At 41.0% G+C, this 14,591-nt stretch overlaps 1 protein-coding gene across 27 annotated transcripts in view; it reads right to left on the minus strand.

The window, feature by feature from the left end:
• Positions 1 to 9,610: 9,610 nt before the first annotated feature.
• TRPM3 (transient receptor potential cation channel, subfamily M, member 3) overlaps positions 9,611 to 14,591 on the minus strand; it is a 990,741-nt gene continuing 985,760 nt past the window's right edge. For 19 of the 27 annotated variants that reach the window (XM_011970174.1, XM_011970169.1, XM_011970163.1 and 16 more), the window contains one exon: positions 10,290 to 11,977. In XM_011970174.1, the coding sequence (XP_011825564.1) occupies positions 10,525 to 11,977 (1,453 nt within the window). In that variant the 3' untranslated portion in view covers positions 10,290 to 10,524. Of the gene's footprint in view, positions 11,978 to 14,591 lie in introns of all 27 variants that reach the window. The other 8 variants (XM_011970184.1, XM_011970182.1, XM_011970181.1 and 5 more) reach the window with 3 other exon arrangements.

The following is a 14,591-nucleotide window of genomic DNA, read 5'->3' on the forward strand; positions in this document are numbered from 1 at the left end:
AAATCCTCAAAGAAAAAACTCTGATTGATGTTCTTGGGTCAATGTCTCCTTCTCTAAGGGGATAGCCAAAGGTGTAGAGCTCTTCCATATTGTACAAAATGACTGCCAGCAAGGAGGCATTTCAAGTCATGCACATACACTGAAAAATAGCCCTCTATGAAATATGACTAATTGTTCACCAGGAAACTGAGTAAGAGGCTGACATTTCACATAGAAGGTACTAGCACTTAGTGAAGTGTTTTTCAAATGGTGGGTATCCAAGAAATATTTCCTGAATTGAGTTGTGAAATTTCTCCAAAGTGTCTTTTCATCTATACGGTTTTGTCACCTGGAGCCTGGAATCCTGCAGTCAGTCTCACTGCACCTGCCCTCTCCTCTGCCATGCCATAATGTTACAGCCCACATTTTGGACCAGAATTTTTCAGTTGCTTTCTTTTCATCACAGAATAAAGTTCAAACTCTACCACTGATGTATAAAATAATGAGACCAGGTGCGGTGGCTCAGGTCTGTAATCCCAGCACTTTGGGAGGCCGAGGCAGACAGATCACTTGAGGTCAGGAGTTCAAGACCAGCCTGGCCAACATGGTGAAATCTCAGCTCTACTAAAAATAAAAAATTAGCCAGGTGGCATGGTGTGTGCCTGTAGTCTCAGCTACTAGGGAGGCTGAGGCAGGAGAATTGCTTGAACCTGGGAGGCAGAGGCTGCTGTGAGCCGAGATCGTGCCACTGGACTCCAACCTGAGCAAAAAAGTGAGACCCCGTCTCAAAATAATAAAATAAAATAATGAACCGCATTTTTCCCATCTGGGACATGGGAATATTAATGGCAATTTCATAAGTGTGTTGAGATTAAATTAATATAAGGGAATGCCATACTTTCCGGCAAATCTCTAATGTGAATCCTCTGCTCTGGATAGGTTGGTTTCCAACTAGAGCCCAGGCATTTGTCTCAATTATTCTTTTTTTTTTGAGATGGAGCTTTGCTCTTGTTGCCCAGGCGGGAGTACAATGGCACGATCTTGGCTCGCCGTAACCTCCACCTCCTGGGTTCAAGCAATTCTCCTGCCTCAGCCTCCTGAGTAGCTGGGATCACAGGCATGCACCACCATACCTGGCTAATTTTGTGTTTTTAGTAAAGATTGGGTTTCCCCATGTTGGTCAGGCTGGGCTCAAACTCCTGACCTGAAGTGATCTGCCTGCCGTGGCCTTCCAAATTGTTGGGATTACAGGCATGAGCCACCGCGTCCAGCCTGTCTCAATTATTCTTGTAGTTACACCTTTGTTTTTGCCTGGGACTCCAGCCTTGGAAATGCCAGACTCTACCTCCTGGCTTCTTTAGTCTTGCCCTATTCCTTCAGGCCCTTCTAGGCTACAAATGTTCATTCTTTCCTTTTAATTCTAAGAACATTTTGAGTCTGTTCTACACAGAGTCTCAGAGCAGATTTTTTAGTCCAATTTCCAACCCAAATGTGGGAAACCATCCATACGCTGCCTTTCTGGTGGCTATTTTGCTTCTACTTGAATAGTTTTAGTGTTGATGAGCTAAACTTAGGCTGCTCGTCCCCATTTTTTCAACAGCTCTAATTAAATAACTAAAACATGCAATTATCTTTTTAGTCATGATTGTCTTGCTTTTTTAATAAAATTTTCAGTTCTTCTAGAAGAACAAAGTAGCTGCTCAAAAGGCATTGATTATATTTATGCCTAAAATTATAATTTCCCAACGTTAATAGTTAAATCATTGCTACCACTTTTATTTTCTTTTATTCCAGCTTTACTATACCTTAGAGAAGATGACCTGCCATTATAAGGCTTATGATTATTGTCACAATACCTACAATAGGTTTCTGAGCAGAAAGAAAGCAAAGAAAATCTTCCTGGTTGATGTCTAGTGATACTTGAATTAACTTTACTTAGGTCACTTTAGGTTGCCCTTATACAGCATTTGAATTTTTGGGAAAAAAAAGTTCTGTTGCAAAACTTTCATTCTCTTTCGTGATATCCTTTTGGACTTTTACTCTTCATATACAAATATATCCATATCTATATGCCTGGTTTAATTTTTACAAAAATTGATATTAGAACATGCTATGATCTGACTGTTGGTGTCACCTCAAAATTCATGTTTGAAACTAATACTCAGTGTGATAGTATTAGGGATCTTTGGGAATTGATTAAGTTATGAAGGCTTCAACATCACGACTGGGATTAATGTCCTTTTAAAAGAGGCACAAGGAAGCTCCCTTGCCCCTTCCTCCATGTGAGGCTGCAGCAAGGTGCCATCTGTGAAGCAGAGAGCAAGCCCTTACCAGACACCGAGTCTGCTGGTGCCTTGATCTTGGCCTTCCCAGCCTCCAGAACTGTAAGCAATAAGTTTCTCCTTTTATAAATTAATTACCCAGTCTAAGGTATTTTGTTATAGCAGCCCAGATGGACTGAGACACAGACCATGTATGCTTCTCTGTACTTCTTTTTAAATAGACTTAATAATATAGCAATGACCTTTATTTTTAATCATGTATCCTAATCAGTTATTTTCTCCTGTTGACCAACATATATGTTGTTTCCAGTTGATTCTTGTATTCTGATTCTTTTACCTTAAAAGAAATTAAAATTGTAAAAGACCGCTACATTTCCACTCACAAATTCACCCACTGTTATGGGCTGAATTTCATCCTCCCAGTGCGTATAGGGGCCATCCAAATAATGCTCTGAGTAAAGGGAACTAAATGTAAGAGACAGAGAATGGTGGGGACTGTGGTATATTAGAGAGTACAGGCTCCTTCTAAAAGAGCACCCAAAATGCCATGATTCAGCTGATTATTGTCATATGAAAACACAGGTCTCATATTACCAGATCTTCAGGTTTTTTAAAAGAAGCTAGAAATCTGGAATTAAATGTGAAATATATCATTTATGTATGTATGTAGGTATATATGTATTTATTTTGAGTCAGGGTCTTGACCTGTTGCCTAGGCAGGCTGGAGTGCAGTGGCGCCATGTTGGCTCATTGCAGCCTCGACCTCTTGGGCTCAAGCAATACTCCCATCTTAGCCTCCAGAGTAGCTAAGCCACCATACATGGCTAATTTTTGTATTTTTAATAGAGACGGAGTTTCACCATATTGGCCAGGCTGGTCTCGAACTCCTAACCTCAAGGGATCCTCCTGCCTTGGCCTCCCAAAGTGCAGGGATTACAGGAGTAAGTCACCGTGCCCAGCCTCAATTTTTAAATGTTTCAAATTAAAAAAAAATTGTGCTGGCTAATGATAACCTATTCCTGCTGGTTAGATATGACCCACAGGCTACCAGTTTGCAACTTCTGCTCACTAGAACAAGTAATTTGTGGAGCCCTAGGCAATTATCTCTACTCCAAAAGTTCTTAGCATGAGGATAGTGAAGATTAGATGGCAGCAAATAAGTGCACAAGGAAGTCCAAGTCATGTTTTAAACTACTGAGTTTTTTTTTTTTTTATTGCAAAACATTTGTTACAGAAATTTCAGAAAGTTTTTCCCGTGGTATCTGCCAACTTCTGCTCTGAATTATATATCTAAACAATCAAGCTCAAAGTGCATTGTGAATCCAATAATAGACCTTTAAAAAAAAACAATTCTGCTAAGGATTTATATATATTTATAGTGTCGATAGATATGCAAACCATGGTCTATCCATACACAAAGAAGGAAAAGATGTATATATATTTAGCAAACCCAATTTCAAAACGATTGTATTTGTAGGAATTCATTTAAAAATGATATCTGAATAATTTCCCCCATTATAAACTAGGGTTAGAACATTTACAAATGAGAGTCTAGGTCCTATGTTATGAAATGGCTATGAGTACAGTATACTGCACGTACTGTTTTTACACAGCAGTAGCAGCAATATAAACTCAGGTCAGACGCAGTAGTGACAGGAAGCAGGTAAGTCTTCATACCATGCTATGGTACTCTTCTTCTGAATCTCTCTCACAAAGATTCTGTGTTCAAGTTTAGAATTATGTGGCTAACAAATATACATGCATATATCATTCAGAACAAGAGTAACTCTGAATAAGGTGAGTTTCTTTCCCCCCGACCTCAGTTCTCAGTGTATTTTGTGTGTACACTCACCAAGTCACAATCAAGAATCTGATCCTGTTGGCTCTAAATTAGAGGTTCCACACTATTGCCTTTGGGACCGAATGCTGCTGACAGACATGTTTGTTTGGCTAGCACAGCGTTTGGAAAGCTGAATTTGAATGTCTTTGTGGTGGGATGTGTATTCTCTCATGCCTTACTCACAAACCCTACTTCTTCTGTTGACTTTCACCAGTCCAATTCACACATTTGTGTGTTCTCGATCTGGTCCCTACACATCTTTGAATTTGCAGCCTCTCAATCTATGTGCAGATGGCTGGTTTTAATGATGTGTGTGTGGGAAGCCGCGGTGAAGATGTGTAGGGCTCTTGAGATTTAGAGAGGCAAAAATTGGATGAGGTCAATGCGAACACCAGCCGGGGTAGAGGCAGGAAGAGGCTACGTTGATGGGAAGATCAGGACTGGGACAAAGTCTAAATGTTTGGCTTTTTCCAAATGGCCGCTGTTTCAGCTTACTGTGCCAGGGTCAACAAGGTATAAAGGTAATGGGGCAAGGTCTGTTGGTCTGCTGAAAAAGCAGCTAGTCTTGGACTAAGAGAAGAGAAGCAAGTAGAGGGCAGAAAGAAAGTCACACATCCAGGCATGAGGCTGAATTTCCCCCTTTGCCCCACAGGCCTCAGCCACCTGCCTCTTCCGGAGGAAGGCATGGGTCCTGATGGCACTGACACTCTTTAAAAAGCCTATGGACTTCTAGCCATACACATGTCTTTTCAGTTCCCAGCACACAAACATTGTGCAAATGCACAAGGGTCTGCAGGTTTAAGGAGGCCAGTAGACTAGGTAAGGTAAGGAAGGGAAAATTCGCCTCACTCTTATTGCCATCTGGATTACCTGGTCACCAAAATCCTCTCTTAGATGACCTGTAGAAACAGTCACATGTTGCTTTCATTAGCAGTGATGTGTGCAAGGAAATCATCACAGAAAAGATAGCACAACTACCTTCTGAGAGGAATTAAAAGAAAAAAATTGCTTTTCCTTAATTGGAACCAGCCTTTCTTTTGGTTGACTCCAATCTGACAGACAGAACATCCAACTTGTAAAAAGAAGAGAAAGCAGGCTGAGAGGAAAGTTTTCTCTATTCATTTTAGGAGCAGTCAGTTACAAAACTGTGCAAATTGGCTCCTCTCTTTTCCAGATGTTGAATGGCTTCTAGTAACGGTGATTTTCTAAAAGAGTAAACTCTTTAGAATCACCCAGTGCTTGATCAGACACCCAAACACACGCCTCCCACCCCCAGGCTAGGCTCACCCCCAAGGTGAAGAAGCCACAGACAAGGAGGGAGGTCTCTTGTCATATCATTGGATCACACATTCACAGCGATCTGCACACTCCCGCACTATCACAAATGGACTTTTCGCTCTCATCTCTGGCTTAGCAATTTACACCCAGTAGCTCTGAAGAATCAGAAATGTGTCTTGCATATATCACATATGCACAACACCTAGACCTTGGCACACCCAAGAGGTGTTGGCTTGCCATCTCTGGGTCCCATGGCTATACAACCTGCAGTTAATACTTTCTTTCATATTATTTGTTCAGTGCTTAAAAAAAGAATTTAAAAATCTCTTGGTTACTTTTTTTTGTTTGTTTTTAATTTTTCAAAACTGAACATAATCCCCATAGTAAGAAGCCCAACTGTTTGAGTGAATTCCTAACTGGCTTAAGCGTCACAGCAGGCAATAGTAAAACGTTAAGTGCCTTAGAAAAGTCAAAAGAAATGCATAAAGCAGTACATGCATTTTGTCCACACAAAATTAAGACCGGGTTTGGAGAGAGATTACTTCATTTGTCACATTGTTATTGTTAAAGGATAGTGAGTTATAATGCAATATCTAGGTCAAATATATAACCACCTACACACTAGCATCACTTTATCTAGAAACAACATAGTGTTACTAAATGAACATATTTATAAAATACTGTACACTGCTTCTGCATGGGGTTGGCAGATGTAAACAAACAGCTAATTCAACTGGAGTTTAAATTATCATTTTAAGTTCATTTGTCATATAGTCTTTTGCATAACATGCCAGTTCATCTTTCATGAAATCACAACTTGCCTACCACAGCTCGCAGGACTCATTGGAGGATATACATCAGCTTACACACATATTTTACAGTGGTCTACAGGAACATGAAAAGCATCAAGCAGATCAGGAACAAAAATGCCCGGTTCACAAAGATGCTAAATAACATGGAATTGGGAACATAATTAATCATTGCAACATGTGCTTCTTTATTGAATGTTACAGATTTATAAATGATTATAAAGCTGTCCTGTAACGTTCATTAATACAACCACATGCTACAACTATGCTGGGTTAAACATGGGTTACATACATGTTTACATGTGTTTTATAATACAGCATTGCCCAACATATGAATGGTATAGCCTATAGATAGAGCATGATGGATGACTGGATAATATTTATCATCTTTAAAGAAATTAAACAGCCCAAACATTCAGGAAGATTAGACTGTACAGACTCAGGAAGTAAAAAAGAAAAGTACTATCCAGTTATCTACCATAATATTATCTGTAGAAACCATGTTTTAGAATACATTTGAAACATTCAGAAGAAACACATTTTGTGTTTTTATGAGTACATTTTTCTCATCTGATTATTCTTATATATATATTTTAAAAGGGGAACTTTCAAAGTGCTAAATAATATCCTAGACCTGGAAACTCAGACATTTAAAAAAGTCCAGTTCTGTAAAGTGCTGTATTATGACTGCTAATATACCTTTTGGCTTGCAGAGATAACACAAACTAGTCATGACAATTGTACTCAAGCTTTCCAGCTCCTCATTCAAATCGATCAAGGAGGGGTCCTCTAACTATAAATATAAAGTATATTGGTTAAGCAGGAGACCTCCATGGTCATTTTCATAAAACATCCTTAAATTTTTTTTCAAAAGGAACAAGCAATTTAGAACAAATCATTACATATAGTAGTATATAAAAATTGGCACCTTTGAAGCAGATGATTAAACCGAAGCTATTACTTCCTTGAGCTCTCTATGACTTTATTTACGGTCCTCAGTAACTTGCTGCTCATAAACTGCTTAATTCACAAAGACAGGTAATTAACGTCCCCTCCATCAGGGATGTGGTGGAATCAATGGGCTGAGCGTAAGCTGACTGCACAAGGCCACAGACTCAATGCCACATTGGTGCACAGAGAACCCGGAAATGGAAGGAAATGGACTGAAAAATAATACACATATATGTGCACAGGAAGGAAATGGCTCATGGAAGTTACACAGTTTGTGTCTACAGTCATTTAAGTTTGGCTTATATATTTCACACGTTTCACAGATGTTAGAACTTAATTTTCATGCACAACAAAAGAATCAGGTAATTGCAAGATCAGGACTGTTGAGTATTTAGTTTCCCAGTTCCTATATTTTTCTCTCTGAAACCACAATGAATGGAAACACTTGCGCTCAAAATTTCTTTCCCTCACTTCCAATCTGGCCCAGAATGAGGCCGTGGAGTTGTTTGATGTCAATGAATAATGCTTTCATCTCCTTCTTGGGTTCCTCTATAGACCCCTCAGGGAGCCTTCAGCATTGTGATTGTGCTTGATACTTAAAATCATCAACACGTTAGGATGTAAGTGCATTAAATTGGCAACATCTAATTTAAAGAACAAAAATAACAAAATCTTGGTTCAAACTCTGGTGCTGAGATTTGGCCTTCCTGAGAATCACAGAGAGATGGTCTCAAATGTAAAGTGCTTGTTACAACTATATCAACTATGAACAAACATGGTTCCTTTTCCTCATTATCAGTCAATATGGAACCAGGGGCTCATGAACCCTTTCAAGTTATATTGCAACTTTGCATGTATGTACATTTTTTTTTTTTTCTCTCTGGAGAGAGGGCCTAGAGTTATCATCAGATCCTCATAGGGATTCACGACTCAAGGAAGTTTAAGAACAACTGATTTATTTTCAGACCTTGTACATGTTTGCTGAGAGGGAAATAGCCAGTGTGGGGCCCAATAAAATGTTAAGTGTTTCTAGAACAGCTGTAAATAAGGGAGTCTGGGTGTTTGTTACCAATTCACCTAAATGCCAAGGAATGAAAAAGGAATTAATTTTTTACATATGTGACGTCATCACGCGTCTTATACCTGAATTGCTTATTCAGAAGAGTTTTTATTTTGTTTTTTCATCTTATATTTAAAGGCCATGTATTTACTTGATTTCACAAAATGAAGTCAAACTTGGTGTTTTCAATTATAATTAAACAAAAGAACCAGGTAGTACCTCAGGCCAGGAACAATAGGTTGTTTTTCTTAAAGGCTTTATTTATTTATTTATTTATTTATTTTTTTTTTTTTTGAGACGGAGTCTCGCTCTGTCGCCCAGGCTGGAGTTCAGTGGCCAGATCTCAGCTCACTGCAAGCTCCGCCTCCCAGGTTTACGTCATTCTCCTGCCTCAGCCTCCCGAGTAGCTGGGACTACAGGCTTTATTCTTTTTTAAATATTAATGAGCCAAATAGGAATCCAAAGATTTGGGGTCAAGATTTCTTTATCCCACTTCCAATCCAGATTCTGATCTAGAAGATTATGCCTTTACTTTAGAATCTAACACTAGCTGGTTTAAAGTTGCATGTCTATTCAGATTGTACTTGGTGTAAAAACGTTGTTCAGGAAAATCCAGAATAAATAAGATGTCCCGATAGCGAGTGATTTCAGACAAAAAAGGGCAGAAGGCAAGCAGTGAGTCATTTTGACAACTCTAGTTTGATATGAGAAAAAGTCATAGGAATTTTTAAAAAATCATAATCTCAACATTTGGTCTAATAGTATACTGAACTCTTTCAATGGGACTTCTCGTATATTAAGAAAATCTTTTGATTATAGTTCAAGGTGATAGAAAAGTCCAAGCCTCTTAAGAAAGCTCTTTATGTCTGTTTATTTCATATATAAATATGTGTCTCTGCATAAATGCATATACATGTGTATAAGTGGCATATACTATAGAACTCTTTATATGGTTTATTTGCTTTCTATTTTGGTCTACTGTATCTTTTTTTATAGCTCTGTCTATAAGAAAAATATTCATGGTATGCTTGCAACTGATGGCTTTGGGTTGATACCAAACTCCCAGTCAAATCTAAGGTTATTTATAGTTTTGAAACTCCCTTAAAAAGTACTTTGGAACATTTCCATAGAAAAGATACCAGCCCTTGAAAAACTCCAATTAAATTTATGCTGAGCTCAGATTAGATGGCAAAACTCTAGGTATGAAAATATCCACATATAACCATATATTCATATACAAAATGGTCATGTGATGAGTGGTGTGAAAAATTGGCAGTTACGTCTTGGAGGTGTTCAGGAGGATGTGGTGGAGCCATGCAAATGATGACGGTCACACAGCAGCACAACACACGACATGAACGGTGAGAACAGAACATCCCACATGGCAATTTCAGGCTAGTTCTGTCCACTGTTTTTTTTTTTAAGTTCAATATTACATATTCATTGAATGAATTCATTGATGACAGGTGAGATACAAAATAAATTAAAAAATATAAAATTATTTAATTACATTCATCCTGAGCTTGCTTGACTAGACTTGAACGCCCACTGTATATAATAAATCACTTGACTTTTGTTTTTCTTTAAACATCAACTCTTCTTTCATTTCGACTGCAATACAAAAAGGCATTTCTGTTCCCTTATTTTCTTCAAAAAAGGATAAACAGTTGTGGCACCAGAAGTGAATAGATAAGAGACAGGTGAACTATGACTGTTACCTTGTTTTTTCTTTATAATGATCAATTACAGAAGTGTTGGCATGAGAAGGATGTGGGACGTTAGGTAGAACTGCTTGCTGCCGGCTTATACTGAATAAAGAGGATGCTCTTCATCAGTCACCAGTGATGGAGCCAATGTGAAAAGAAAACAGAATGGAAGTTTAGAATATCTCATTGTGTACGCTGGCTATTTTACTTTATTTCGCAATTTAGCCCTGCATCCTACAACTCTTGATAATGGTCAGAAATCAACAGATGCCTCCTGGCATGGAGCGTGCTCGAATCCCCTTGTTTCCCCTGCTCTCATGGCTTTCTGCCGTGACTGTGGATACATTCATCTCTAACCCTTCCTTCTCCCTCTCTTCCCCCTCCCTGCCCAGCAAGTGTGAACATGCCTTAAATCCCCTCTGTCTGGCACTGGGTCAGATCAAATGCTTTCTTGATCTGTGGCCCAGAAGTCACCTTTGAGTTAACACCTCCCAAAGCATTGCTTGTTTTGCTCAGCTAAGAATAAAGCAGGTATGATTCAAGGAAGGGGGAAAAGCTGGAGTTGGAGAGAATGTTAGGGCTGGATTCTTGAGCCTCCTGTGATGGATATTAAGAAGGTTTAGTTGTGCTTGCTTTCAAAGCTTTGGAAAGCCGATGTTCTGGACAGTCTCCTCATGGACAGGCTGTCCCCTCGGCCCTCTGGCTTGGAGGACTTGCTTCTCTGGAAGGGATTTCGCAGGCTTGCTGTGTTCCGCTGCCTGTCGAGTTTGTCACTGATGGAGAAGCTCTTCCTGGTGTGTGCATATGGCGCGCTTGGCTCCTCTGCCGAGTAGCTGTTGGCGCGCTCTATCTTGGGAACAGTGATGTTGTTGGATAGGACTCTGTCTGAGTTATCACCCTCCTGGGAGGATATTGCAATGGTGGCTCTGCGGCCTTTGGCCTCATTCTCCTCACTGTCAGAGCTGGGGTGACTCAGTTCTGCTTCTCGCTCGGGATGGCAGCAAGATAAATCCTCCACTTTGTCTCCAAGACCTCCAGGGAAGGCAGCTCTGTCCGCAATTGCTTGAGGGGCATTGACACACCTTGTGTCAATACAGTCCGTAATACTTGTGTATTCTGCTGTTTTCACAGGCATCCCAAAGTTGGCATAATAGCTCCTTGAGGGGGAAAACATAAAGCTATGAGATTTCACGATGGGAGCCTCTTCTAGAAGAAAGGGTGTGGTGGCTAGGTAGCGGCTGCTTTTGGAACGCTCAATGGTGTGGTACATCGGAGGGTCTGAGTCCCAGGGGTTTTGGCATTCTGGAAGGTGGGTATAGTCTGAAGAAAAAGATCTAGTGTCCATGGAGGTGATGTCCTCGAAATCAATGCTCCGGCTTGGAGGTTTGTCTGTGGGTGCAAGGGTTGCATAGGCACTACTTGAAGGGGCTGTGGAAGGTACTGGAGTTGGAAAGCTTGGCTCGCCCAGCCCAAGGATGTTCATGGAATTGTCCAGAGGGTCTATATCACAGTGGAGCTCATCCATAGCAGAGACATAGATGTCTATACACGATGATGGTCTTCTGGAATCAGGAACAATGGCCAAGGTGTTGGCAGGGGCTGCAGGAGCTTTGGGTTCTTTCGCTACAGAGTGGGAACTAGTAGCCCTGTGTAGGCTCAGGGACCTTTCTTTAAAAATACTTTCCAACTTTTCTATACCACCTTTGTCTTTCATATTGACTGAATAGAAAGAATGGCTTCGCATACGGGGCATTAAGGTTGGAGAAGTTGGGGACATGGTCTCCTCACCTGCAGGGTCTATACTCTCTTGGAGCTTGAAGGTGTTCCCTTCCTGGCTGTTGAAGCTGCTCTGGCGGACAATGTAGGCTGCGTCTGTGCAGTCTGAGGAGGTCCTCGAGCGGATTTTGTTGGACTCAGCCCTCTCCAGACCTGTCAGGCGCTCCAGGGCCGTGGCCATGCGCCCGATGAGGTCTTCCAGCTGTGCCAGCCGGATGTCCACAGTCTGGAGCGAAGCCTTCATGGAGTGCTCTCTCTCGTTGACTTCCTCCAGCCGCATGGACATGTTCTCCACCCTGTGTGAGGAAGAGAGAATAAGAGTCACTTGGCCTGGTTCATCTGCTGGGGCTTTAGAGAGCAAGGATATTGCCTGACCTTGGTACCTTCAATGCTGTCTTCCCAGAGGGAAGACAGGTTACAGGTGTCAAGAGGGGTTGGGGAGGAGAGTATGGCATTGATGCTGCGACAGAATCCCAGAATTCAAATCTTTTTGAGCTGGAAGAAGCTTTAGAGATTATCTAATCCAGTGATTTTTTTTTTTTTTTTTTTTTTTTTTTTTTTTTTTTTTTTTTTTTGGTGAGACGGAGTCTCGCTCTGTCTGTCGCCCAGGCTGGAGTGCAGTGGCGTGATCTCGGCTCACTGCAAGCCCCGCCTCCTGGGTTCACGCCATTCTACTGCCTCAGCCTCCCGAGTAGCTGGGGCTACAGGTGCCTGCCACCATGCCCAGCTAACTTTTTGTATTTTGTTTAGTAGAGACGGGGTTTCACCGTGTTAGCCAGGATGGTCTCGATCTCCTGACCTCATGATCCGCCTGCCTCAGCCTCCCCAGTGATTTTTTTTTTTTTTTTAGCTGTCAATCCCCCTTTCCCTCAATAAAATGGAATGCACGACCCTGATAAATAGGCACTAAAATGGAACAGTCCTTATTGAAGTTGAGTGGGGCCAAGTCCACCCTGGCCTAGCTGTGGTTTGAGGCAGGGCATAATGACCTAACTAAGCATTCAGTTGTTGGCTTATCAGGGTCACCCACAAAATAAGAATGTTGCATTTTGAGGATTTTACCCAGAATTTTGCAATGAAATTTTAGAATCTAGCTATTTTTATTGCAATACACGTGTAAAATTTGTATTCCATGGATGGGGGTTATTTTTATTTTGCATTTATACAATAATTTTTGTTGTTATTCATGATCATCTTTTTAGAAGGTTGTGTCTCTAAAGGAATTAATATGGCCCAGTTACTGAGGCATCCAGGATTGATCTAATCTAATCCAATCCTTTCATTCATAAAGGAAAAGCAAAAATCAAGAATTTAACCAAGATTGCATAAAGCATTTTGTTGTAAACACTAGAGTATCTGTCAATAAGTCAATTCTACTCCTCTCTCTGTCTCTCCCTCTCTGGTTAGCTGATCATAGATGCCTTATATTACAGTTATTGCTAGAACTCTCTATCCTCCCGTTGGAAATTCTTTTCTTTTTAAAATTAAATTAAATTAACTTTTTTAGAGATGGGGGTCTCACTTTGTTGCCCAGGGTGGTCTCAAACTCCTGGGCTCAAGTGATCCTCCTGCCTTGGCCTCCCAAAGTGCTGAGATTACAGGCATGAGTCACCATGCCCTGCCTTTTGTTAGTTTGTTTGAGACAAGAGCTCACTCTGTTACCTACGCTGAAGTGCAATGGTGTGATCATGGCTCACTGCAGCCTCAACCTTCCAGACTCAAGTGATCCTCCTGCCTCAGCCTCCCTAGTTCTGGGACTATAGGTGGATGCTACCATGCTAGCTGTTTTAAAAATTTTTTGTAGAGACAGAGGCTTGCTGTGGTTGCCCAGGCTTGTCTTGAACTCCTGGGCTCAAGTGCTTCTCATGCCTCAGCCTCCCAAAGTGCTGGAATCACAGGTGTGAACCCTGGACATTCTTAGGGGCATGGTTTGTCTCATATTCCTGTTTTCATTTCTATGTGGTCAACCTAATACCTGCCAGGTGTCAACAAATGGGTCAATGACATTTATGAACTTGATTTCAATTGTCACTCAGTCTGCCTGGCCATTTATTTAAGACAGAGGCCACATATTAAACATAAAATCATACCTTATTTTTCACTTGCTCAAATTAACTTGGAAAGGACAAACCAAAGCCAAGTTACAATTTGAGCTCAAACTTTCACTTTTAAATGTCCAAAGACAAACCTTTTGGTGAATTTAAATGAGACCCAGGCACAACTTTTCTGGAGAGGATTAAAGTGACTTTTTCCAATCCTTCCAATATGCAAAGTAAATCGTTTGCTGATTCTTAAGGCACTTGCTGCAGGAAGACCATGGCTACACAATATGCTTCACAGTGAATGTGGGAATTAGGCTGGGTCCCTGCGGTCTGTGGGGGTGGTGGTGAGGTTTTAATGACAGCATCACTTCTATTAGGGAAGCACATACACTTCATATGCCAGAAGCAGGTTATATAATACAAGAGGCATGTGGATCTCTGGGAGACCTATAGACTTCTTAAAAACCTCCCCTCCTGCTAGCTAGGAGCATGGGGGTATGACTCCTCTGCCTTGGGGCATATTTCTGCCTCTCTCAGGAACCCGCCACCCCTACTCTGCTTTTATCCTTCAGCTTCCCTTCACCCAGCTAAAGGTCCCAGCCTGCCCTCAAGAGCCCTGCTTGTCACTTTTTCTTTTGCTCCCTCCTGCTGCCCCATAACCAACCCAGCACATCTCAGGGGCCAGGCACACTCTGCCACCATACCCAGGTGTATTCCCAGAAGACTTGTCCATTGAGCTATTCTGTATCTGGCAAACTCAACGCCATGCACTAAGCTGACACAGCTAACTCAGAAGGAAAACACAGCTTTTCCCTCTTTCACTTCATTTTGTCATATAAACATAGCCCAAGAAACTAAATTACTTAAA

The sequence above is a fragment of the Mandrillus leucophaeus genome, unplaced genomic scaffold (assembly GCF_000951045.1).
Source record: "Mandrillus leucophaeus isolate KB7577 unplaced genomic scaffold, Mleu.le_1.0 Scaffold93, whole genome shotgun sequence".
NCBI lineage: Eukaryota > Metazoa > Chordata > Mammalia > Primates > Cercopithecidae > Mandrillus > Mandrillus leucophaeus.